This window comes from Suncus etruscus, chromosome 12 (assembly GCF_024139225.1).
Source record: "Suncus etruscus isolate mSunEtr1 chromosome 12, mSunEtr1.pri.cur, whole genome shotgun sequence".
In the NCBI taxonomy this organism is placed as follows: domain Eukaryota; kingdom Metazoa; phylum Chordata; class Mammalia; order Eulipotyphla; family Soricidae; genus Suncus; species Suncus etruscus.
The window spans coordinates 13,693,560-13,721,250 of NC_064859.1; the positions used below are offsets into that span (position 1 = coordinate 13,693,560).

The 27,691-nt window shown below is 43.0% G+C and overlaps 1 protein-coding gene across 2 annotated transcripts in view; it reads right to left on the reverse strand.

The window, feature by feature from the left end:
• Window positions 1-313: 313 nt before the first annotated feature.
• The window catches only part of LHCGR (luteinizing hormone/choriogonadotropin receptor), a 68,845-nt gene continuing 41,467 nt past the window's right edge, over window positions 314-27,691 (reverse strand). The window contains exons 5-11 of one of the 2 annotated variants that reach the window (XM_049784352.1): window positions 24,085-24,159; window positions 23,920-23,997; window positions 16,362-16,430; window positions 9,961-10,035; window positions 7,176-7,361; window positions 4,956-5,036; window positions 314-1,400 (exon numbers count right to left, since the gene is read on the reverse strand). In XM_049784352.1, coding sequence (XP_049640309.1) covers window positions 314-1,400; window positions 4,956-5,036; window positions 7,176-7,361; window positions 9,961-10,035; window positions 16,362-16,430; window positions 23,920-23,997; window positions 24,085-24,159 — 1,651 coding nt within the window. Of the gene's footprint in view, window positions 1,401-4,955; window positions 5,037-7,175; window positions 7,362-9,960; window positions 10,036-16,361; window positions 16,431-23,708; window positions 23,812-23,919; window positions 23,998-24,084; window positions 24,160-27,691 lie in introns of those variants that run through there. The other variant, XR_007500863.1, reaches the window with a different exon arrangement.

The following is a 27,691-nucleotide window of genomic DNA, read 5'->3' on the forward strand; positions in this document are numbered from 1 at the left end:
TTGCTCTAGTCAAAACTGATTAAAGAAAAAACACAACAACTTCAAAACAATCCACTTTTGTATTTTATGTCATGTAACAGCAACAAATCATTTGTAGACTGGCAGTCATTATGGACCACCTTGTGAGCTAGCTAGGCATCTCTTTAACCAACCTAAGAATAAATAAGTTTATAAAACAAACTCTACATTAAAAACTGAATTTTCTCATAGGCTAGTTCAACCCAATGGCATGGCAACTGACATAAGAATTAACATTGTGGACAGGAAGTCTTGTTTGTGGCATCTTTGTCTTGACATGGAAAGGTAGACAACTTCAGGGTAGATGAGGAGACTTGTTTGATCCAGGGAAACCATTTGGGCAGCTTGAGGTAAAAGCTGCCAACTCCTTTCGTCTGTAAAGTTCAGCCCGGCCTTTAAGGCAGCCCAGTTTGCTCAGCAACATAAAGAAATCCCTTCGAAATGCCTTTGTGAAAATCACATAGAGAAACGGATTGGCACAAGAGTTGACAGGATAAAAAAGAACCAGTAGAACTTTTGAGTTGGTCACCGTGATAAGAGGCACTTTGAAAGCTGCAGAGATGGCAAAGAAGGAGATGGGTGCCATGCAGGTGAAGTCGGTGAAGATGAGGATGGCCATTTTCTTAGCAATCTTTGTGTCTTTGCTGGTAGTCATCAGCTCTGGATGTTGAACTGCGAAATAAATTTTCATGTAGCAAACGCAAACAACAAAGAAGGCTGCCACATTGAATATGAGGATAGTTAATATGTACACTTGGGAGACAGTAGTTTCCACTTCCATGGGGAGGCAAATGCTGACTTTCATGTAGTTGCTGATACCCACTAGTGGCAACATGGCAATCAGAGCCGAGAAGATCCATCCTCCAAGCATAATCGGAATGGCGTGTCTTAAGCGCAGTTTTTGGTCAGATCGAATAGCATATGTAATAGTGTGCCACCTCTCCAGTGTGATGACCGTGAGGGTGTAGACAGAAAGTTCGCTGGCAAACACTGTGAAAAAGCCAGCAGCAGTACAACCACTTCCAGTTTGCCAGTCGATGGCATGGTTATAATACTGGCCTTTGGTTCTGGAATCCACCGAGGCAATGAGGAGCAGGTAGAGCCCCATGCAGAAGTCAGCAAAGGAGAGATTGCACATAAGGAAACGGGTCACAGTCAGTTTGTAATGACTGGTCAGGAGTACCAAGAGGACGGTCATATTTCCCAACAGGGCTAAGATGTTAATCAGCCAGATGAGGACACGAAGGAAGTCATAGCCCATGATGTCTTCACAGGGATTGAAGGCGTCGGGTTCAGGGGCACATCGCAGTGTCTTTGGTGAGCAGAATCCATAGTCATAGTCCCAGCCAGTCAGCTCACTCTCAGCAAAGATGGCAGAGTAACTGCAAAAGGGATATTTAAAGTCAATGCAAACTTAGAGAGTCCCAATGACTCTGCATGTCCTGGTTCAAGTAAGAATCAAAACCTGAATGTGTCTTATTTAATCCTAAGGACACAGCCACAATAGCCTCATTTTTATACTTCATTGTCAGTATTTTGAAAGCTCTAATTGATGCAGGAGTTCCTTAAAGGGGGACAGAACATCCTCTCTCATTTTCTCTCATTCTCTATCTCTCTCATTCTCTCACAGTCACACACTATTATATATGCTTTGTACATCCTCTCTCATTTTCTCTCATTCTCTATCTCTCTCATTCTCTCACAGTCACACACTATTATATATGCTTTGTTCATATGTATTAGTAAAAATTGCTTCCATAGATGATTATCTTTGGAAAACAGATTTAGAGTCAACATATGCTTGCTAAGTCTAAGAGAGTCCTTCTGGGCATTTTCTTAGCTATTTAGCCACCAACCAAAGTGCTATCAAACTGTTTGTGGTAAAACACAAAGAGGGGTGTAAGGCTGGAATTGTTGAAAAGGCATGAGATACTGGCAGACTTGTTTACATATTAAATCCCCTAATCAAATTACCCAGTTGAGAAACAGAAAACAGGAATAGATGAGTAGAAACCTAGAAACAGATGAAGACTGTATTGTGGACAATAAAAAAACATGGTTCCAATCGACACATTTTAGGGGTATGAGTAGAATTCCAAAAATGCATCAAGATAGACTCTCTGCCTGGTTAAAAAACGGTTTCATGTATGCCAGTTTCTTCCTCCCAGTCCCACTGCCTCACTGCTACTTAAATCCAAGTTTACATCCTCTCTTATGGGTCAATTAGTTTTCTTCTTGGCAAACATGCTCCATTCTTGTTCCATTTCTTTTTTTTTTTTCATGGATAGTCGTTTTTCAAAAACTTTTGAATTAGAACATACTTTTAGGTCTCATCAGATAGGAAATGAGCTCCATTTCCTTGTGATGTCTTCTAAGGTCTTCATTATATGTGTGGTCTCCCTTTTCTGTCAAAACTCTAAAAAGCAGCCGTGAAGTGCTTCATAATCCAGAGGGCTTTGGAGAGTCTGGGTTGGCGTTCCTATGGTCTGCAAATCTGGGAGAGTTACTTACTACTCAAGTTTCTATTTGTCAGATAATTCTGTCTCCTTCGTGAGGGTTGTCCAACATATTAAATGCATGAACACAAGTCTAATGTTTTCAATAATGCTTGACCTTGGAAATGCTCAAGGTGTGTTTGGGATTCACATAATTATAACTTCCCACAAAACTTTCCCTTTGGTCACATGAAGTGGCTTATGGCTTTCAGAAGCAGTTTCATATCTGTGTATTTATGCATTATTTTTTAAATTTATTTTTGGTTTGTTTTTAAGCCACACCAAAACCAGCATTCAATGGTTACTCCTAGCTCTGTTCTCAAGGAGCACTCCTGACAAACTTGAAGAACCATATAGAATGTTGGGGATCAAACCTGGGTTGGTCACATGGAAGTCAAACATGGCCATGTGCAAGACAAACATCTTACCCAATGTGTTATTGCTCTGGTCCCTGCATTACTTCTTATGTCTTGAAGACATGTCTGTTTCTTTGCTCCTTTCCCTCCTCCCTCCCCACTTCCCTCCCTCCCCACCTCTCTCCCTCTCCTCTTCTCTCCCTCCCTCCCATCCCTCCTCCTACACCCTTCCTCTCATCTGTACAACACCTTTCTTCCCTCCTCCCTCCCTCCCTTCCTCCTCCCTCTCTTTCTTCTTTCCTTCCCTCCCTCTTCTAATCACATTGAATTAGAGGAAGGAGAAACAGAAACATCACTGCTTCAGTCAAAATGGCTAAAGAACAAAAACATAGGAATGTTATGAGGATCATGGTCGTCTTATGAGTAGAAACAATGCTGTGGAATCTTGGGGAATCCAGGGAAGGCTTAATTCATTTCTCTGGGAGTCTGAAACTCTAGCAGGGGTCCTCAAACTTTTTAAATAGGGGGCCAGTTTACTGTCCTTCAGACTGTTGGAGGGCCAGATTATAGTAAAAACAAAAATTATGAACAAATTTCTATGCACACTGCATATATCTTATTTAGAAGTGGAGAAACAAAATGGGAATAAATACAATATGTGGCCCGCGGGCTGTAGTTTGAAGACCCCTGCCTAGGGAGTTAGAAATAACTGTCAGGAAAGGGGCAGACAATCAGCAAAAGGTTTTTTGCAGGAGCATACTCATTTTCACTTAGTTGACTATAGTTTGAGGGCTTTTTTATTTTTTGAAATCTGGCAATGAAGGAATTTGTTTAAAGACCATGTTAGAGCAACATAAATCATTATTATATGCTCTTTTTGGAAGACTTTCAGACAGGGGTTGATGAAGATTATTAAGGGTGATCATTCTCTCCCCTCCAAACCCACTTTTGGGTGCTATCTTTGACTGTTCCCTATTGAGTAAGTTAGGGTTTCTATTAATAAGAAGAAAACCCACATGTTGCAAAAATGTGTAGAAGGTGACTGGAGAAAAGGGAATCAAGAGAGAAAATGAAAAGTGTGAAGAAAAGGAATGTCAGAGGATAGATTATAACAGCCCTGAATGAAAAAAAAAAAGAATTCAATATTTGCAATATACTCTAGATGTTGTCATCATATTCTTTTATAATTCCCTTCACTCTTGTAGCTTTGAAAGTCAAATAATATTACTGCTGGTAATATAATACTTCCAGGATAGAAGTCTTAAAAAAGATAAATAATGGCCAAGGATGCCCAGTGCCATGAGAACATTATTGTCAAAGATTTCTATCTGACTCTGAGGAGCCCTAACACCCAGTTTCTTTCTGTATCCATCCTCTGTCTCTGGTATATGGGTAGGAATGAAAAGAAGAGCAAAGACAAAGGGTGTAGAAAAAGGAGATTGGAAGGAAACTAGGACATGCAGATTTTTAGCCTGCAAGTCACATGGTATGTGTGTGTGTGTGTGTGTGTGTGTGTGTGTGTGTGTGTGTGAATACACATGTGCTAGTGTGTGTGTATCATAAAACTTCCAAATTACAGCGAATGGAGCATGAGGACACAGATTACTTTTGAAGACATGCTCTTTTTCATGGAAAGGTATGTAAAATGTCAAAGAAAGTAAAAAGTGTTTATAAAGCCATAATCAGACCGCAAATGTCATTTCTGCCCAGTATATGTTAAGCATAGCATTGAAGCTGAATAATTTAAAGCTCCAGTGCCCAGTGGCCATTGCAATAAACCCTCACTATATCAAAAGACTTTCAAATAACATTTGCATTTCGGATAATTTAATCATAGATTCAATATACAGGCACATTTTAAAAGTATTGTTTTTAGAACAATTTTAACCAGTTGCAACAGATACCTGATTAACTGGATACCTCTTGCAAAGAAAAAGTTGCATTTGAGGGAGGTTAAAAATGCTTTGCAAACATTTCTCCCAACCAAAGCTTTTTAGCAAAAGCGAACCGTTGGCACTGCTAATAATAGGCCACACAGAGAATGAGATCTGGGGCTTCCTGAGTTTCTTTGCATGCAAATACTTACAGTGTTTCATTATTTGGTTTCCGTGCTGTGCTTTCACATTGTTTGGAAAAGTTTTCAAAAATGAAAAATGAAAAATTCTTCCTGAAAGAGAAAAGGTAAAGGAAAAAAAAATAAAATAAAGCCACACCGTTGAGCTTTGCTGCTCTTTAAACGAAACCTGATCATGTCTATCTGCTTTGTTCATCCAAATTCTTTCCCTATTACACTAGCCGTGTGTTCTGTTCCATTGTCCTAACTGAAATGTTTCCTGGGGAGAGAGTGAAGGCTTTGGAATTGTCATTAAGGTACTTCCAGCTTAGATAAAATGCTTCTGAAAGCAAAGTGTTTTGTGTGGGCTTGAGAGATTGAAAAAAAAAATAAAAACGGAAATTTGTCTTATTGAATCATAGATTTTTCAACACTCATTAAAAGCTACTTTTTTGGGGGTCTATTAAGGTTTGCTCTTAACCATGCCCCCTCCCTGTTGACCTTGAACAAACAACCACTTGGAGTTCATGGCTTTGCATTGTAAGTGAGGGAATCTCTTTTGTGTGTATTGAAAGATAAGGGTTTCTAATATCATGATGTGAATTTTCTGCCTTTTTATAAATCTGCTTGTGTGAAGATATTAAGTCTGTATGCTCACTGTTCCTCCAGCTCTTCCTAGAAGTTAAACTTTTTGGGTGGGGGAGAAGGTCAAGAAAGTCACAGAGGTCTATATTTGTTACTAAAATGAGATCCCTCCCCTACAGATCTTTTATCTGAATAAGATATGGCGTGTGAACCATTCTTGTCCTTGGGAAATGTGGTTGGACTTGACCCTCAGATAATAGCACTGAGTATTGGTCTATTCTCTTTCCAGACACTTTCATAGATCACAGATAACAGGGAGGTGTTTGGGGCCATCTACTCAAGTAGTAGATGAGCAACTGCAGGCTCCAGATGCCTCAGAGTTTGCACAGACATTCCACTGGTTCAGTTAGTGTTAGGGTTAGGGCTTGGGTTAGGGTTTAGATTTAGGATTAAGGTTAGGGCTAAGATTAGGGTTAGGGTTAGTTGGGGTTAGATTTAGGGCAGATTCTCCAGATTGGCACCCAGAGTTATTGAAGGAGCTGGTTTTCTTATAATCACAACCCAGAGACATTCCCATCTCACTTTGCCATTGCCCCCCAATTGCATCATCTCTTTTCTTTTTTCTTTTCCACCCTGAGGTAATCTCTATTATCTGTTGGAATGTGTTACTTCTCACGTTTTTGTGGGTCATTAATTTCATTAGGGATATACTGATTTGCCAGAATTCATCTGTCTGATTTTCTCCCTTTTAACCTATCCATCATTTCCCTGCCACAATCATCTTTTATAAAAGCAAATCTAAGTCATTTTGCTTTCAAATTTTCAGTGGTTTAAACTGGAGAGATAATACAGGGCTTAAGGTGCTGGCCTTACATGTGCCCTTACATGAGCCATGAGCCCTGCCAGGAGTGATCCCTGAGCATAGAGTCAAGAGTAAACCCTGATTACCGTTGAGTGTGGAAAAAAAAATCCAAGCAAATATATGTCAACCCCTGGAGTGTTTCTCTGTCTTTATTCATCTTGGCTTGACCTCAGGGCCCATAAGCACACACCGACCATATCCTGGTTTTCTTTTCCTAATTTTCCTTCCAAGAGACAACCTTTTCTCCTTGTCCCACTTTTGAACAACTCCTTAGCTCTTGTGCCTTCATGCAAGTGATTGCACTTCATGGCCTGCTTATTTTCACACCTGTGTAGCCACTTCCACTGCCTGTGTGCCGAAGTTGGCAGACAACTTGGCTTTGCCAAGAAACCTTTCCCAGGGCCAGTTGCCAGGGAGAGACAGTTTTCTTGTGCTCCAAGTCCTTTGTGGGCTTACTCTAGCCTCACCTTACATTGTACTTCAGTGTTGGTTTCCATGTGTGTTGTCTCTGATAGCAAGTCTGCAGCTCTGTGAGCAATGAGATGAGCTTCTCTATTTGTTGGCAGCATCATAGGTGAGCACAGCATTTGATACAGCCTGGCCTTCATTTTGTGTGTGTGTGTGTGTGTGTGTGTGTGTGTGTGTGTGTGTGTGTGTGTGTGTGTGGTGCAATTTAGGCCACACCTGTCAGTGCTCAGGGTTTTCTCCAGCCTCTATGCTCAGGGGTCACACTTGATGGTTCTGGAGGACCATATGCAGTGCAAGTACCCTAACCCTTGTTTATTATATTTCTTTATTTTACTTACTCTCTTGGTGGCAGGTTCCTAAAAGCACAGCAGTGACTGGGATAAGTCAACGTGGCATCCAGGAGGCTGGAGAATTTTTCTCTTGCAGGTAGTTTTTTAAGAGAGTAGGAAGCTTTGGCAATTAGTGTCTGAATGGATTCCAGCCCATGGTTTGGGAGGGCCTGCAGTCTGGTGGAGGAAATATCCCTGATAAAGGAAAGGGAAATGCTTCAGATTATTTTATTACTTATGTCTGTGATTGAGTCTTGATGTGAAATTTCTCCACAATGGCATTATTCTAGGTTCTCAGTACTTTTTACCCCCCTCCAACATACCTTCTCCCTAATTCTCTCATTAAGATTAAAAAGAAAAAAAAAACATGCTGAGTTTTCCTTTCTTTGTCTGTGCCTCATTATCCTTCCCATGGTTGTGATAATGCCTGAGCTCTGCACAGTTTCATTAGACCTCTTCTCCACTTCTCTGTTTCTCTGTCTCTGTGTCTCTCTCTTTCAGTCTGTCTCTGTCTTTGTCTCTCCCTCTCTCCTGGTTCACCCTACCTCTCTCCATTTAACAGAGCTCAGAAAGCTGCTCTCAGGCCCCAGCAATGGCCTCCACTTCGGTGCTCTGGCCCAGGGGAAATATTCTGGGCTTCGGATGCCTTCTTTGGCTCGCTCAAGCCCTACAAGGTGGGTTTGCCCAGAAGCGTGAGCTGACTGCCTTATTGAGAACCTTGGAGCAAAGATGGAGATGTTCTCAGAAGGCCCAGAGAGCCTGGGCAGAAGCAGCCTGCAGCCCTGAGCTCAAGAAACAGCAGGCGAAATGCTCGGGCTGTATTCCCGGGCCCTGCTGCCTCTTTCCCGCTATGTTGGAAGCAGAGTCTGAGAATCGTCCAGACAAATGACCCTTGAGGAGGAAGAGTCAATGGGAATGAAAAATTAGGCTTCTACTCCTGGCTTGGGGAACCATATGAGACTCCAAACCATGGTCCATCCTGGGTCAACCTCGTGCAAGGAAGACGCCCTACCGCTGTGGTATCGCTCCAGCTCCTGGTTATTTAATTTTTAACACAATCATAATATCAAACATTTGAATGTTCAAATTCTGAATGTTATACAATAATGCATTAATCATCAGAGTAGGCTTTCTCCAAAATTAACTTTGAATGTATTTGGTCATGAAATGTACATGACCAGTTGTACATTTATTGTGTTTCTATAATATAGTATGACCTACTTGTACATAACCAAACTGTATACTAAGAACACAATTGAATTTTCTTTTTACAACTTATTACAAAATTACTTATATTCAAAATAAAGTTTGTATTGGTAATAAAAAAAAAAAGAAAAGAAAAATTAGGCTTCTACCAGCTCTGTCAGTAGCTCCCCAGTCCTCACCCCCTGTTCTAGGCAAAGTGCCCCCAATGCTCCTGAGGACTGTAGAGGGGCTGAGGGGATCCCAGAATGGTGACTGGGGAACTCAGTCCAACAATCAAGAGTTGGCCCCAGAGTGCCGGATATCGGCTGCCTTTATGTCTTTGATGAGTCAGTTAGTGGAGTTTTTGCTCTGCTTTGAGGGGGTTTGCCTCAGATTTGAGAAAAATGGACCAGGGGGGACTTTACCCATCTGGAGGCACCTGAGAGTGTTGTGTGTGTGTGTATGAGTGTGTGAATAAATATGTGTGCACAAGTGTGTGAATGCATGTGTGTGAGTGAATATGTGTGTAAATGAATGTATATAAATGTGTGTAAGTGAATATGTGTATTTTGCTGTGTTTGGAGCTATTCTGCTGGTGCTCTTGGCTTACTCCTGCCTCTCTGCACTCAGGGATCACCCCTGGTAGTGCTCAGAAAGACCATCTGGGGTGCTTGGGATTGAACCCCCGGTAGCTCTGTGTGAGGAAAGTGCCCTCTTCTCTGTAATATCATTCGGGCCCCTCTTTGGAGAATTCTGATTCTTTCCTTATCTGTTCTCCTGATGCTTAATCCAGTGTCTACGGACATCTTCATCCTCATTGCTACATGGATTAATAAACTGGTGGTACATTTCCCCATTTGTCTGGCATTTGAGAATTATATTACTTTTCACTGCTTTGCCTGGTTTCCATGGTCTCTCCCCTAGTGCCTTAGGGTGGGACCCCATTTTCTTCTGCTCACCATTAGCCAGCGAAGTGCCAGGAAACCATCAGCTTTGGCCAGTGAACCCACAGAAAATCCCGATTGAGTTGGGACTGAGGGGCTGGTGCTGTGGGTAAGAGGATGATGGGGCTGCCCTGAGTGGTGGCTGTGCACTCTCAGGAACCCTGTGGAGGTGACTGGGTTGGGAAATACGCTCTGGGGAGAGGGGGCTCAAGCTCTAATGGGTCATGATGCTTCACCCCAATCCAGCCTCCCTTGTTTTTGTTTGTTTTGTTTTGGGACCACACTTGGCAATGCTCAGGGCTTACTCCTGGCTCTGCTCTTTACTCAAGACTCACTCCTGATGGTGCATGATCATAATCATGTGGGTTGCTGGGATTAAATCTAGGGTGGCTGCATGCATGGCAGTGTCCTCTTTGCTCCAGCTCCCTAGACCATTATATGTGGGGAATATTAAGAGAAACCCACAAAAAGACACATAGAGGGGGCAATTTTGGTTGGGGCTTTGCCACCCTGGTTCGCCCTGGGAGCATAGTCTGTGAGGTCAATCTGTGTCATGAAAGCCCCCTCAGAGGCTTGGTTTTAGCAGCTCTGGCACTCACAAACCTAAATTGGGTGGGCTGTTTACCCTCAGCTGGTTAGGACAGGGCAGACACCACTATACTCACAGGATGCTGGGCCCTGTGGCCCCCAGGAAGGCTCCCTGGTGCATCATCTTCAGGTGTGTGTTTCCCTTCAGCTCCCTGTGAGGAACAACAGGATCCTATTGTTAGGGGAGACACGGAAAGGAGGTTCTGTAGGTGAAAGAGGATTTGCAATGCTTAGAAAGCCTGAGAAATTGCTGGGGTGTGCACCAGAGAGAGGAGGCAGGGCTGAGGGGATCCTTGCATATGGAAACCCTAGTTTGATCCCTGGTGCCAAATATGGTCACTGGGTGTGCGCCAGAAACAAGAAAGAGAAGAAAGAAAGAAAGAAAGAAAGAAAGAAAGAAAGAAAGAAAGAAAGAAAGAAAGAAAGAAAGAAAGAAAGAAGAAAGAAAGAAAGAAAGAAAGAGAGAACGAGAAAGAAAGAGAGAGAAAGAGAAAGAAAGAGAAAGAGAAAGAAAGAAAGAAAGAAAGAGAAAGAAGAAAGAAAAGAGAAAGGAAGAAAATAAAAGAAAAACTAAGAGAAATAAAAAGCACAAAAGGAAAGAAATAATGAAGGAAGGAGGGAGAGAAGAAAGGAGGATATAGGGGAAGAAAGGAGAAAAGAGGAAGAAAGGAGAGAAGGAAGGACAGAGGAACAGAGAGAAGAGAGGAAGGAAGAAAGAAGGGAGGGAAGAAGAGTGAAGGGTTGAAGGTTGGTGTGTTACATTCCTTCTTCTCTCTGGATCCTCCCATCTTTAGGCAGAAGCCTTTGCCCACAGTAGAACCCTCTGCCATCAAAGTTTCTAGCAGATAGTAGTAGGGCCATCCAGCCTTTTGGTTTTAGGCTTTCTTTTGATTGATTTTATTTGATTTGGGGCCACATTCAACAGTGCTCAGGGCTTACCCCTGGCATGAGCTAAGGAATCACTCCTGATGGGGTTCGGGGGACCATATGGGGTGCTGAAGTTAGGGGTTAGGGGTCTGCTGCATGCAAGGCAAATGCCCTCCCTGCTGTGGTATTCCCTCCTGCTGTTCCATTTGTGATTAGTTGAGAGCAGCTAAGGGTAAACTGCTCAGGGCAGTTCAGCCTAATGGCAAGCACTTTCCACTCTGGGCCCAGAAACTGCCATCCTCAACACAAGCCTGTCTGGGAGCCCTCAGGGACAGTCCCTGAGCTGGGATATGCCAGCCTTCTTGGGAACATTTCCTTCATCTGAGAGAGGGTGACAGGGACCTCTTTCCTCCTCCCTCAAGTGATGCTGCACAAATCACTTCTGATAGGATGCTCCCGAGCACTGTGGTGACCACATTTGAGACAAACACATTCACAGCTTGCCTTGGCCCCACAAGGTACTCGGGTTACCTGACCCATTGCACAGATTGTGGCGTCATTATCTTTCTGAACATCTCTGTATCACTCCTGCCATTGAAACACTGCAGAGCTCCTGCCTCCCCTTCCCTCAGACACTGTTTTCTTCTTAGCAGTTACCCTGGGCACTTCTTAGCATTTTTAGCCCCCCATAATTATCAGTCTCACACTGTCCCATTCCCAGTGACTGAGTTTGACTTTCAGAATCCTGGGTCAGAGACAACAACCTCTTCCAATCAAAATCAGAAGCAAGAATCTTGCCCCAGATCTCCTGGGCTTGTCTTCCTGCTGTGACACACTTGACTTCTGTTCACTGGTGCTTATAAGTTGTAACTGGGCTCTGAGAACATGGAACCCTCAGGCTAGCTGCATCAAATTAATCATCAAGTCTCATGACCATGGGCTGCATGTTTCCTTGATGCTTGGCTATTCCTATATGCCTGTAACACTGTGGGATTGAACTTGGTTAAAAATAAATCCAAAGCCCGGAATTGGTAGCATCAAGGGGAGTACGTTTGCTTTGCACATGGCCAACCTGGGTTTGATCCCCAGCATCCCATAGGGTCTTCAGAGCCTGCCAGGAGTGATTCCTGAGCATAGAACCAGAAGTAACTCCTGAGCTCTGCTTGGTGTTCTCCCCACAAAAACCAAAATAAATCTGATTTACCTGCCACCTCTTTTTCGTGGGAACCCAGTTAGGAAGTCTCCCAAGGCATGTGACCTTCTAGGGGTGAAATGCAGAAGGATGGAAGGTGGGTAATCTTTTTGAAGCAAAGTGGGGGGTGTCCCCCAATTAACCCCAAATTCCCCTGACTGAGAAACTCTGGGAATGAGGGACAGGATCTTGGGCTTCTCTGCTCGCAGTCACTCACATGCTATTTTGAAGTGTCTTGTGCTCCTTGACTTGATGGCCAAGTACTTTGTAAGGTGCTGGTCTCATTGGACCCATATTGGACAGGCTTGTCTGAGAGGACAGGGTCCAGAACTCTGGACACTTAGAAAATGACTTTTCAGAGTTATTTGACTTTAGAATTAACTTCAGAGTTTATTTACAGAGTTATCAGACACTGTAAGGAGTGTCCTTACCTTGGGAAGAGAATTCAAACTTTTTTCCACTGGCCCTTTGTTCTGGGGTTACACCTTTTTTTTTTGGTTTTTGGGTCACACCCAGCAGCGCTCAGGGGTTACTCATGGCTCTATGCCCAGAAATTGCTCCTGGCAGGCTGAGGGGACCATATGGGATGGCAGAATTTGAACCACTGACCTTCTGCATGCAAGGCAAATGCTTTACCTCCATGCTATCTCTCTGGCTCCGGGTTACACTTTTTTGTTTGTTTGTTTGGTGCCAAAAAATACTACCCCAGCAGTGCTCAGGGTATCTTCCTGGCTCTGTCCTTAGATATTACTCCTGGCAGTTTTTGAGGACCATAAGATGCTAGGGATTGAACCTGGTCAACTGCATGCAAGGCAAGCAATCTCCCTTCTGTGCTATCACTCCAGCCCCAAAGCTGACTGACACATCGCCAGTTCCTCACATATAGGCCTTCTCTGAACCTGACTTCCCCGGCCTCCCCTCTGTGCCTGCAGCTCTCTCAGCAGCAAGCATCTTTTCTCTCACAGCCCCTGCCTATCCCTCTCCTGCTCCCTCCTGTTCTTTCTGCCATCCCTGCCTCACAGAGGCCTCCTGTCCTGAGGGGCCCACTCATCTCTGCTCTCATTTCCTCACTAACTGTCCCTGTTTGTTGGGCTTCATTAGTCCTCATCCAGGAACCCCAGGTCCTTCAACTCAAGTCCCAGATTTGGGTATTTTCAGTCCTTATCTCTAGCCCTGACTCCTCCCTCTAACGCACTCTGCCAATGCATGAATCTTCTTGAAGTGCTTTTCTTGCTCTTTCCATCTGAGGACTTCTCTTATTTTTGACAGAAGAGGGTCCAGATTTTTTTCTTCCTGCTCTGTCCATAGCTAGAACTTTCTAGAAGGCATTACTTTGATGATTTGTGAATACATCTGGTGCTTTTTCCTCAGAGCCATTTTTTTCTGCTGTTTTCTGCCAAGAAAGCTTTCCCACTGGCACTACCTTTCTGAGTTAGGCCCACCTCAGAATTTTGTTCTTGTTCTTTGATGAGGTTTTTTTGTTGTTTGTTTGTTTTTTGTTTTTTATTAATTTCTGTCTCTTCTGCCTTTAAAATCCTGGATTTTAAATCCTCCTCCTGAGGCAGGAGTCCAGCTTTGCCTTTTGTTTTATTTACTGCTCAGTGTCCCATTGATGCACCATTTGGAGATGCTGCTTCTCATGCAAGCAGCTTGAGGCAGACTCCATGGCTTATTCATCTTCATTTCATCTCTAATCTAGCAGGTTCCTTTTAACAAGTGGATGCTTGGCAAATACTTGTTGAATGAAGAATAGAATGAGGCCTTGGGGGAAACAGTGCTAGGGAAGAACATGCTTCTGATTACAAATCCAGCAGAAATAGATGCAGCTGGCTAGAGTGAGTACAATAAAACATAAGTCAACAAGTAAATGAGGCGGGGGGGGGGGTTCTCTCCATGATGGGAAGTACAAATTCAAAAAAGCTACCATTTATAACCAAATAATATTTTCACAATATATTTTATATTGCCAAATGGAATCTTTTTGCTTGTTGGTTTTTTAAGCTGTGCTTAGAGATTACTCCTGGCTCTGCACTTGGGAATCATTCATGGTGGTTCTTGGGGGACCATATGGGGTGCCAAGGACTGAACTTAAGTTAGCTGTATGCAAGGCAAGTGCCTTACCTGCTGTATTATTGCTCCATCTCCCTTCCAGATAGAACCTTTTATGGGTTTTTGGGTCACACCTGGCAGCACTCAGGGGTTACTCTTAGCTGTGTGCTCAGAAATCACTCCTGGTAGACTCGGGGATCATATGGGACGCCAGGATTTGAACCACTGTCCTTCTGCATGCAAGGCAAATGCCTTACCTCCGTGCTATATCTCAGGCCCCAGATAGAACCTCATTAAACAATCACTTTTTCATTAAAGTGTGTATAATAACAAAAAATGAGCAAATTAGCACAGCATCTGTCCTGAAGACATTGTTAAATCAGGTATTCAAACAGACTTTTTTATTTTGGTAGGAGTATCCTCCAAACAAGAACATTGACAGTAGATAGATGAAGACTCTGGCTTGGACAGATTTAGTAACTTCTTCAAGTTCAGTTTGTAGGACTGGCATTTGCATTATGGTCAGTGACTCTTAAATCTATTCTTTTAGTTATCAATGTCTGCAGCACAATATCAATTTAATGGGTGGCCAGAAAGATGAAGGACACATGTTTTGTAGCTATACATGCCTAGAGCATGTAGGACATATATTTTGCATGTGGCTATCCCAGGTAATGATCCCCAGCACTGCATATGGTCTTCTGAGCAATGCAAGAGTGATTCTTGAACAAAGTGCCAGGAGTAAGCCCTGAGTACTGTCTAATATGGTATCAAAACCAAATAACTCTAATAAGTCATATAATATGGCCTCATTCAATATTTATAATCAGGATAAATGGTATATTGTATGGAATTAGAATCCCTAGTCTGGCTGCCTCAACATCTCTTGGGAGGTCATTAGAATGGTAAATTCTTATATATAATTATAACATATATGCATATATATTTTTTGGGGTTTTGGGTCACACCTGGCTGCATTCAGGAGTTACTCCTGGCTCTGCACTCAGAAGTCGCTCCTGGCAGGCTCAGAGGACCATATGGCATGCCGGGATTCGAACCAGGGTTTGTTCTGTGTTGGCTGCGTACAAGGCAAACACCTTACATTGTGCTATCACTCCAGCCCATATACATATATATTTAACATATATATATATATATATATATATATATATATATATATATATATATATATATATATATATATATATATATTTGGTTTTGGAGCCACACATGCAGTGGTAAGGGCCTATTCCCTGATCTGTGCTCAAGGATCGCTCCTGGAGAGCTCAAAGGACCGTTTGGGATACCAAGGATCGAACCTAGGCCAACCATATGCAAGGCAAAAGATCTCCCTGCAGGACAATTGCTCCAGTTCCCCATTTGGAAATTTCTGAGGCCTGGTCCTTAACCCACTGAATCCAAGTTTTTGGGGAAAAGGCTCAGGAATCTGCATTATTCCAATAATACTGTTATTATGCTATACAACATCATTTGAGAAGCATTGATGTAGAACATGGCTTGTCTCTATTTGTTATAAGCGTTGACATTGAGTTTGAGATTTCCAAGTGCTCTGAGTTTGAATTATGCATAGATTGAGGGTGACCATCATATTGCCCTGTCCGTGCTAAGACTTTCACAGGTCCAGCCCTACTAGCATTGAGTGAAGCTGCTCTTCAAGAAAAGGAGGCATTGGGGCCAGAGAGATAGCATTTGCCTTTCATGCAGAAGGTCATTGGTTTGAATCCCAGCATCCCATATGGTCCCCCGAGCTTGCCAGGGGCGATTTCTGAGCGTAGAGCCAGGAATAACCCCTGAGCACTGCCGGTGTGACCCAAAAACAAACAAACAAACAAAAACAAAAACAAAAAAGAAACAAAGGCATGGAAAGAGAGCGAGGAAGGAATCCTAAAGGTAACTCTCAAAACTCACAAACTGTGACTACTAGGGACCAGGTAGAGCAGGTTAAAAAATGTGGGTATCCATTCCCCTGTGCAGTGGTAGAAAGGTCTCTGATCTGGACCTAGGAGAGCTGTACATGAATAACAATATCCCAAGATTTCTTTTCTAAAATGGTGCTTCCTCTAACTCACCATCGGAGTGGGAGTTGGAGAGGGCTGTAGGAGAGAAGCCAAAGGGAGGGTGTTGAATATTTCAGCACTCTGTCAACCTCAGTGCACCCAGGCTCTGAAATCAGGGTGCTCTGGGGTTTCTAGCCAGCCAGTTGCTTAGTAACATGCATGGAACACAGAAAACTAGCCACTTGAAAGTTTATTTTGTTCCCGACTTAGTTGCTGGAGATTGAAGATGATCTGCTCGCTGGAATAATGTTTTATTTCTATTCATGAGCTGGGCACATAAGCACATACTTACAGTGAAATCAGCGTCGTCCCGTTGAAGGCATGACTGTGGATTTCTTCAAATCCATTTCCATAAAGTTTGCTGAGGAGGGAGAAGAGAGGGCTTAGGAATCAAGGCAGCACAGACTGGAATCATTAAACCTTCTTCCTTAGGAAACATTTCTTACTCAAGTAATTACCAACACTCACAATATCTAGTTGTGTATCTGAGATGTTTGAAGGGGCTGCAGGTGAGAAAGAGATTTTCCTTCACTTCTGGTTGCCTCCACCATCACACCCCCCACATTCACCCATTTATTTAGTGCTTACTAAGGGCATGCTGTTCAATGTCTATTTTATGATTTCTCCTATCATCATTTTATATGATACTGATAAGAAACTTAAGCCTTAGTAGAATTGTGCCAGTACCATTGCTTGTATTAGGTCAATGGGAGGCAATATTAGGACCAGGATTAGAGATTAGAGCCTTCTAGGTCCTCTTTCCTTTGGTTCTAATGGCCATTAATTGTGAGCTGGCATATCTTCTGGGAGTACTGGTAGTTGAGGCTCTGGGAATGGGTTAACTGGGAGCTCTGCTTTACTTTGAGTTTATGGCTTTGCAGATGTCCTGCTTAGTTCTGCAATCAAGACGATTGCAATGTTGCCCTACAGCTCTTTAAGATTGATCAGTCTTTCATGAAATTAGCTTAGTTGGGTTCAATAAGCATTTCATTTATTTACTTGTTTATTTATTTATTTATTTTGGCCATACCCAGTGGTGCTCAGGGGTTACTTCAGACTCTGCATTCAGAAATTACTCTTGGCAGGCTTAGAGGGCCATATAGATACTAGGGATCAGCTAATGTGTCCATGTGTGCTAAGGCTGCATGTGGTGTTTGTCTGGTCTCAGTGCCCAGGACACCTGATACAAAGCACTGAGAAGAAAATTTGGATGGGACTCACAATGAGGCATGCCTTGAACACTAGCTACAGAGCAGACAGAGATCATAGATTCATGTGTAGAGTAGACTTATTGGGTTGAATAGCACTGAGTCAGATTGAATCCTCTGTTGGGTTTGAGAGTAGGGGAGCAATTTAATGCTTTTTTTTTTTTTGGTTTTTGAGCCACACCCAGTGACGCTCAGGGGTTACTCCTGGCTATGCGCTCAGAAGTCCCTCCTGGCTTGGGGGACCATATGGGACGCCGGTGGATGGAACCTCGGTCTGTCCAAGGCTAGCCAGGCAAGGCAGGCATCTTACCTCTAGCCCCACTGCCCGGCCCCAATTGAATGCATTTCTTAAATTCTCTTAATCTCCATCAGAGTAGGCCCTGCCTGATGCCTGCTCTCTAGCATAAACTCAGTCAGCAGCCTGCGGGAAGCTGGGCATTTGCCCTGCCTTGGCATGTGCCTTGCCCTCATATGCTTTCTTCTGAGTTCTTCCAGGTCAACGCACAAACTCTTAACCTTTGCTCCACTGACTCTTTGATGGCTTTTCCTTCTATGCTGCTATGGAAGTATCCAAGGGAAGAGCTATTTAGTTATTCCTTCTTGTCAACTGGGATTTCCACCTAGCGTTCTAAGGAGCTCTGTCCTATTGAACTTTTCCATTTGATTTTATACTTAGAACATTATTCTTTGGCAGTGTCTTGTTCGTGCAGGCGTTGGCTTCCTTCTTTTAGAGGAAGGAAATCTTTTGTTGTTGTTTTTGGGCCACACTCGGTGATGCTCAGGGGTTGGTTACTCCTGGCTATGAGCTCAGAAATCATTCCTGGCTTGGGGGACCATATGGGACACTGGTGATGGAACCGAGGTCCATCCTGGATTAGTCGCATGAAAGGCAAATGCGCTACTGTTGCGCCATTGCTCTGGCCTCAGAGGAAGGTATCTTTCGCCCTGTCTTGGCTCTGGATTTTCAAGTAAGATTTCTTAGAAGCTAGGTCAGCCTTGCCAACTCTTGGGCATCTATCCACAGAATTAGAATCATCTTGTTCATGCGCAGACTGGACATCTGGGGGAAGCAGAGTCTGCTCATGGGATCAAGGTATATGTACTTCTATGACAAACCCCTTCTGTCCCTGTGAATTTGGGCTTGTAGCTTTGGAATCTTCTTGCTCTATCAGGGGTCTCAAACTCAATTTACCTGGGGGCCACAGGAGGCAAAGTCGTGGTGATCCTTGAGTGCAAAGTCAGTAGTAAGCCTTGAACATTGGGGGGTGTGACCCAAACAACTAAAACAAAACAAAACAAAAAAAGATTCCTCTAGGGCAGGGCCACAAAATGTTGTTCGGAGGGCTGTTTGCGGCCCAAGTGCCATGAGTTTGAGACCGCTGCTAGATAGATCTCAGGATGAACCAACACTTGTCACTTCTCCAATAGAAATGAATGATTTGTTGGTCAGAACAGAGCCTAAAACTTCAGGCCCTTTATTATTTTCTTGATCTTCTAACACATGGAACTACAGGCATAGTGGCTCAAAAAAAAATTTTTTTTTTTTTAGCAAACTAAAGCTACTAATAGTTAGTGAATGTCCATTCTTTGACACTAAAACTGCTCTAACTCCAGTTTTGATACATTTTATGACATTATGACTTGTTGAGGGGGTGATCAGGATTGCAATGTGTTTGCTCTAAGTGTTGCTGGAAATTTAGGTCAAAAAATCCTGAAGCCACCCACCTGGAATTGAATCCCAGCTCTGCTACTTAAGAGTTAGTTCCTGCCCAAGAAATAGGACAGGGATTAAGGCACTTGTTTCAAATGTGGCTGTTCCCAGTTTGATCTGCAGCATCACAGCGTTCCCAGAACCAGGAATAGTAGCCCCTGAGCACCTGTGGACATGACCCTCCTCAATCCCCCCAAAAGTATTTGTGTTTTTTCAGTAAGTCTCTTAGCCATTCTGCATTTTGATATCCTAAACCGAAACTAGAGATGATGGTGATTCGAATCATCACCAAAGAGCATGTTTTTAGGACTGGGTTTCTGCCACAGCCAGTGCTCCCACTGATAGCCTTTGGGTCTATGATGACTGTTATTTTCTGTTATTAATTAATTTAATTCTGTTATTATTAATTTCTGTTATTAATTATGACGATTATTTTCTTTCTCCTCCTACTCCTTTTCCTCCTCCTCCTCTTCTTCCACCTCTTCTTCCTCCTCCTCCTCTTCCTCTTCCTCCTTCTCTTAGAACCAGCCAGTGGTCTAGGCTATCTCAGACATACTCACTATACAAGGACCCTCACAAGATGGGCATTGCTCATAGTTTGATATTTGCACATTTTCAAGAAGGCAGCTCACTGTTTCCAGCAACTGCTCCTTGTCTATTTTTTTCTGCAGTCACACACATTAGAACGTTCTGCTTTGTTTTGATTAGAAGAGCGGCTTCTTCACTTTGGAGAAATTACAGATGTGAGTGGGAAATCTCACACTGGCACACACACAATGCTTGAAATGCCCTTTAAGGCACCCAGCCCGTCAATTCAGATCATGTTTGCCCAGACACCCAGGTGTCAGAATTCAATGAGGAGCAAGGAGGCTTCCTTTGCCTTGAGGATGCTGTCATAGGCAGAGACATGAATTTCCACACACCCCCTTCGGTGACAATTGCTGTGCATAACTTACTTTAAAGCATTGTCTAGGTCCTTTATTCACATGTCAGTAATTGTGACTCAAACACCCGTCTATGGAAAATAAGATTTAGATTTTAGAACTACATCACAGATGAGACCCTAATTCTGATTGCTGCCTGGGTATCAAACCTTGAAACCTTCCCTGGGTCCTTGAAGCCCTTTATAGTTAAAGGATTCATTTTTAGATGTTCTGCCATGATTCCCTCTTTGATCATCCAGACACCTGTTTTAGGGGTGATTTCAAAGCAAAACTTTTCATTCAGGTCCTCAGGGCCTCCAGAAGCATTTGCGGGAGGGATGCTATCTTCAAATATATGCCTTTGGTGTTATATCTATATACAAAAAAAAAAAAAACTTCGGGGGGAGACTTATTTTATTTGGAGGCCCAAACAAAAATTGATAAACCATAAAATGCAGCATAAAATATTTGATTGGATTCAAATATCAAAGAAATTTATCTAGAGGCTGAAAGATAGCATAAATGCCTGGAATGTTTGACTTTGCATGCAAGAAACCTGGGTCTAAACTCCGCCACTGTGTGGTCCCACAAACACCCTTGGGAATGACCCTGAGTCAGGAGTATCTCCCTGATACCATCAGGTATGCTTCCCAAGCAAACACACTCTAAAATTCCATTTGCATATGGACCTTAGGGTGGATAATTTACATACACTCAATTTATTTCTTAGGCATTATGGTGTTGCCCTGAAGTGGAATGTCTGTAAGCTCTGTAGGAATGAAGGCTCATTGTTTCTCTACATGTCACTCTTGGATGTAGTTGGACAACAGGGAAGCTTATTTTATGCGCCTGCATTTATGGAGATGGAGTGGGCGTGGCAAGCTGCTTACCACGAGGCTTGGTGGAGCTAGACAGAATGAATCCATATCACCTTGTCCTTTCCATTCGTCAGTGAGAGGACAGGTGGAAAAAGACTCCACTGTTTGCTTCAAATTCCAGTTCAGGTATTTAAAGAGAAAGAATGAGTTATGTTTTTAAGCTAGTGTACAAACACCTTGAAGAATATTTGTTTTTCATTGTGGTGGTGCAGTGTAATGGATACAGTGTGGTGGAGTTCACGGAAGGAGGTATTAATATTTCCCTTGTATAGATAAGTGACAAAAGGCAGGCCAGGGTGGTGTGATGTCCCTAAAGCTCATTGACTCAGCTAGTATCAGAATCTTGGTTCTCATTTCTAGTTCTATGATGGGTCTTTGAGAATTAACTGCCTGATCTTTCCTTCTCTTTGTGGAATTTTGACATGACTCAAGTTTTTCTCATTTTAAGCCTGGGTAGTCCTCCATGTAGTCCAATGCTGCTCACTCAGGGGTGGCATGTGTGGTGTCCTCTTGAGGAGGTTTAATGAAAAAACAAAGTGGCATAAAGAGTATAATGCCTGGTTTGAGCATTGGCCCCACTGAGTTTTTTTTTTAGCACCAAGTGAAGTGTTGTGTTATCATGAAATGAGCTCACAGTTGGGAAAGAGTTGGCTGGGGGGGTGGGCCAGAAAGTTTCCATAAAAAAGCCAGAATTCAAATACAAGTGAATAGAGAAGGTTGGCTGGCATTCTTTTCTAATTAGAGAGCTGAACTTTCTTGCTGAGAAAATGAGGCTTTCCTCTTTAAGGGTAATACCCTTTCTTCCAGCAGGGCACTCCACAGGATGGTTTACTTCCAGAAGGGCCCATTCTACTTTGAACAAGTGCCAAGCAAGTGACTAATCACTGCCCTTACAGATGAAGGGCCCAGAGCCAAGAGGGAAGCAGAAACACAAGAACCCCATAGGCCTTCAGTGGAGACGGAGCCACGGTGCCTATTAACTTCAGAGATGGGCCAATTAAGCCCTGCTGGTAGTCACTATTCTTCAAATCAGAACCAACATAAGTTAATGGCTCCATAATACAAATACCACCAGGCTCCTCTCCTGTGTGTACTTGCTGAAATGGACTGTGTGGGAAGGAATGTGCTTGGTTGCTCCTTAAGTTTGGTGTGGTGGGCCAGTCTGGCAGCCTCTATGATCCCATAGGCTATGCCAATTTGAATTCTCTCATCGCCTTTCTCCTTGTCTTCTGGTCTTTTCATAGGAATGAAAGTCATTATCACCATTGCACCTACTGGTTCTTTTTTTTTTTTTTTTTTTGGTTTTTGGGTAACACATAGCAGTGCTCAGGGGTTACCCTGGCTCCAAGCTCAGAAATCGCTCCTGGTAGGCTTGGGGAACCATATGGGATGCTAAGATTCGAACCACCTTCCTTCTACATGCAAGGAAAACTCCCTACCTTCATGCTATCTCTCTGGCCCCTCACCTACTGGTTCTTGATTATTTTGGAGTTAAGTCAAAAATCAAAAGGGATACTTGTGATTGCTAGAACTTTTTTTTTTTTATTTGGGTCACACCCGGCGGTGCTCAGGGGTTACTCCTGGCTGTCTGCTCAGAAATAACTCCTGGCAGGCACGGGGGACCATATGGGACACCGGGATTCGAACCAACCACCTTTGGTCCTGGATCGGCTGCTTGCAAGGCAAACACCACTGTGCTATCTCTCTGGGCCCTTTAGAGGAACTTCTAAACCCTCCATTACTTATCCTGGCACTCTTCAATACCTTGACCTTAAGACAGATGTTTGTTCCTAATGAATAAACCTCACCCCCATAATCAAGACCCCCTCCCCATAGTCAAGCCTTTTCTCTTGTTTTATTTTTATTTTATTTTATTTTTTTTAATTTCTTGCATTGCTTGTTCTCTATTTATTGGCCAGTAGTACTGCAAAAATAGTCAAGAACATAATTTTACAGTCAGATGGCGAAAATTGACTGGTACAAATCTTGACCTTAGGCAACTTGCTTCAATGGTGCTTTGGTTTCCTCATCTAAAAGTGGAGCTGGCAGCCCCAGATAAATGCTGTGATATTTAACAGTGAAACCATTTAAAAATAAGTACATCTGGGGCCAGAGGATATTGTACTTATTAAAATAATTCAGATGGAGAAAGACAAACACTAGCTGGTTTAATTCATATGTAGTATAGAGAGAAAGAAAAAAATATTTAAACACAAATAAACTTTGGACTAAAAGAATAATTTGGGGTTACCAGAAAGGAAGGGGGAGGGAAGGAGAGAGGTAAAACATGACAAAAACTAGATTGGGCTTTTAATAATGTTGGCTATTCACATGATGATGTTCAAGGATTCACACTTGAATCTTCTATATTATATAAAAATTCAGTAAAAGAGGAAAAAACATGATGCCTGTATATCGCTGGAGTTCTTGCAAACAAGCAGCATGATGGTGGTCTGAGCTGAGGTAGAGAGTCTGCATTTTTTATTCAAAGGATGTCACTACTCATCCATGAGCCATGCTTTGCAGAGCCAGTCCTCAGGACCAGGAAGGTTTATGAAAGGTGTTGGGTCTGTGTGACTAGTAACTTAATGAGCGTTGATCAACAAATTGAAAAGACATCACTGTAAGTCTTAGGAAATGCGAGGAATAGGTCTGTACCCCTAGTATTGCTTCAGAAACAAGGAAGCAGGTACCAAAGGACAGGTGTAAAAATCAAAGGAAAAGAGCTAAGGCTTTGCCCAGTGATCATTGACTCTATGTCGAGGAATATCCTTCCAAACTCTTCTGAGTAGAAACTTGAATTTTTCTCTACCTTCTTTTAACCAGTCACTCCCATCCAGGCTCTCTCCTCTCTGCTTCAAAGCAATCTTTCAATAAAGTGAAAAATTTCAGCAGTTGGAATTTTGGTCACTGTGAATTCTCAGGGCACATTTGATGAGTTTTAAACTGACTGGGCATATAGCCCAGATGAAATCTCATCCAACTTCTTGTACCCTGGCAGTTGAGGTCAAGAAGAATGTGTCTAGCAAGAGAGGGAAATGGTCAGAGACATGAAAGAGCTCACCCTAAGGTAGTAGGAAAAAAAATACAGGCCACCGATAACAGAACAAGGGCTTGAGCATTTACTCACAGTGTTATGGATTCGTTATTCATCCCTTGGAAAGCATTTCCCGGTATGGTGGTTATGTGTAAGTTATCACAAATTTCCCTTGAGGATGAAATGAGAAATATTTACTTTCCAAAATTTAGCTGCAAATTAGAATCTGTTATGCTTAGCAATCAGCCTGGTACTTACAGGATGAAATTAAATTCAGAGGAGAAGATCTTCGTAACGTCTGGAAGCTTCTGAAGGCCCGTGTTACAGATGCTCCTGTGATTGGGGTGTGGGTGTGGATGGAGTTGGAGTCTCAGTATTTTCAGTATAAAGATAAAAAGCAAGAGAAAAATCTTCATGATAAATAAAATTTTTATGAGTGTGTTTGGCTTTATTAGTAACGTTTTCACCATTGGAGATTGTGGCAAATAGTTATTGTGATATAGTTTGTAATAATAGTGTTATATTTATGCTGTAGGTGTACCAATTTTCTTTACCATACCTTCCACCAAAGTGCCAATAACCCTTTACCATTGTCTCTAGATGCCTTCTCATCTGACCCTTGATCCCTCGGTGAGTTCAGTTCAGTCATTAACATCTAAGGATTTTTTTTTCCCATTGGTCACAGTGTATTTCTTTGCTTTGCTTCTTTATATACTACAGATGAGTAAAATCACCTGTCATTTGCCTTTCTCCTAACATAGTTTATATAACATGACACCCTTGACTTCTGCATATATATATTCTCGATTTCTTTATCTACTTATATTTTGAAGAGCATAGCACTACTTCCACATTACGAGTGGGAGAAATATTTGCACACTGTGTGTTAAAGGGCTACTATTTAAGATGTATAGAGCACTCACAAAACTCAACGACAGAAACACAAGTAAAATAAAATGGGTAGAAGGCATGTCTGAAGACACATGTCTTCAAAAAGGTATGTGGATGATGGATGGGAACATGAGGGAAATGCGAACTAAAATGATGACTAAATCAATATCACTTCACACCAGGGCCTGGATCAGAAAGATTGGAAATGGTTAGAATTTTGAGGTGCTGGCACTATCCTACTGAAGCCCAAGGCCGAGAAGGCTATAGGCCTGCAGGCTGCAGATCCCCAAAGCTGCCAGTGACTGGTTCTGCAAGGCTCAAAGGGACCCTTGGAGTCCAGCTGCTGGGTGGGGCCAAGAGCCCACCCAGAGATGCCAACATGTAGCAACTGCCAGCCCAGGACTGAGAGAGAGAAGAGAGAAGAAATTAAATATACTTTTTATACTTCCTGGAGTCTGAAATCTGCCGACCCAGAGAGAGGGTTTCAGCGAGAAGGAGAGTTAGATGGAAATTCCCCCGCCAGAGGTGGCCAGGGGAGGCCCAGATTCACAAAAGAAATAAAATGAAGGGGGCTGGAGTAATATCACAGTGGTTTGCATCGCACATGACTGACACAGGACAGACTGGGATTCAATTCCCGTATTCCATATGGTCCCCTGAGCCTGCTAGGAGCAATTTCTGAGCACAGAGCCAAGAGTAACTCCTGAGCATTGCCAGGTGTGGTCCCCAAACAAAAACCAAACAATCAAAAAGGAATAGATGCAAAGCAGGCAGTATTTCTCCAATGCTTTATCTCTGGCCTTCCACATGAGCCAGCAGGCACTGCTCTGGTCACTATTCCGGGCCCCCCTACAACAGTGTCAAATGCCAAGTGGTGTGTACAGTAGGCATGTCCAGGTTCAACAGTCATAACAGTGAGGGTATTCAAGGAGCATGCTCAAGTCCAACTGCCATACTATAGAATTTTTTTTAATGATTCCTATTAATTACTTAATTAGGGTTTTAGGACACACCTGGCAGTATTCAGGGATTACTCCTGGTTTTGGGCTCAGGGATCACTCCTGATGGTCTTGGGGTGTGACCAAATGCTGGGGATCAACTGAGGTTGGCTTGTGCAAGGCAAGTACCCAAGCCCTATACTATCATTCTGGCTTCCTAATTATTCTGATTTCGAGATCTAGGAGCTGGGACCAAGCCTATAGGTCTTTTTCATTTGTATTTATATTTCTAGCTTGTCTTTTGCTCTCGAATCAGTCACATTTCTAAATTGTACTTCCCTTTGGTGATTTGTTTATCCCATGGCCTTGCTAGTTCTCTAACAGATCCTCATACTTGGGAACAGAATTTACTTCAGAAGCATCAGGAAGATTAATCTTCATATGAGAAATCTGTATCTTTCATTATTAAAAAATACTTCCTTTATTAATTTAGCTTGCAGTGTAAGACATTCTTCTTTATATGGAAGTCTTTTATATATCATGGAAGTTCTTACCTTTAAAACTATTTTTTTATTTGTTTGTTTTTGGGCCACACCTGGCAGTGTTTAAGAGTTACTTCTGGCTCTGCACTCAAAAATCGCTCCTGTCTAGGGGGACCATATGAGATGCTGGGAATCAAACTGTCCTACAGAACTTGTGTCCATTCTAGGTCAGTCACAAGCAAGGCAAATGCCTTACTGCTGTGCTATCACTCTGGCCCCTTTAAAACTATTTTTTTTTTGTTTTGTTTTTTGGGCCACACCTGGCAGTGCTCAGGGGGTTACTCCTGGCTGTCTGCTCAGAAATAGCTCCTGGCAGGCACGGGGGACCATATGGGACACCGGGATTCGAACCAACCACCTTTGGTCCTGGATTGGCTGCTTGCAAGGCAAATGCCGCTGTGCTATCTCTCCGGGCCCCATAAAACTATTTTTAATGTATTGTGATAACATTGGTTTTGAGAAGTGCAAATGTTTATCTGTTTTAGAGGGCCAAGGCACCTGGCCACACCTTGTTGATGTAATTGCAGTTGGACTTGGGCACACCCCCTGGATACCTCTGTTGTAATGATAGTTGGACCTGGACACGTCCCTGAACATGCCCCTTGGACACCCCTCCTCCCCCGTCATGCCTGGTATATAAAGAAATACTTGGACAATTGGAAAGGGCCCAGGATAGTGATCAGAGCAGCTGGCTGGCTGGCTGGGAGCTGGAGATAAAGCATCATTGAGATGCTGCCTGCTTTATTTCTATTCCTCTATCTCTCTCAAACCCAGGTCTATGGACCTCCCCTGGCCCCCTCTAGCTGGTGAATATATATTTCTCTCTTTTTCTCTCTCTCTCTGAAACCCAAGTTGCAGCAGAGCTCAGACTCCAGGAGAGAATAAAAAATACTTAGTTTCCTCTTCTCTCTCTATGCTCCTCTATGCACCCTCCTCTCTCTCTCTCTCTCTCTCTCTCTCTCTCTCTCTCTCTCTCTCTCTCTCTCTCTCTCCCCCTCTCTCTCCCCCCCCCCTTGAGGTGCCTGGCCCCACCCAGCAGTCAGGCTCCAAGGGGTCCCTGTGAGTCTTAAAGCAACAGTTCTTGCAGCCTTGGGCCTCTGCAGTCTTGCAGCTCTGAGAAAACTGCAGTAATCTGCAGATAACTAACAGATAACCCACCGACAAGCACTTGCATCCCTCCATCCTGCCTGAAGAACTTTCCCTTCCACTCAGGTATTCCTACTTAGGTAACCTCAAACCCAGCATCAGTCTAAGGGTTTATTGTCTGTTTTGTTTTGGGGCCACACCTGGCATTGCTAAAGCTTTTCTACTGGTTCTATGCTTTGGGATCATTCCTGATGGTGTTCAGAAGACCTGCTGGGGTGCCAGGATCAAACCTGGGTGGGCTGAGTGCAAGACAAAAGCCCTCCCCACTTTGGCCCCTAAGGGTTTATTGTGATGTGACTCTATTCCTCTCCTCTATGCCTCATTTACATACCACCCATGGGTGAGTTG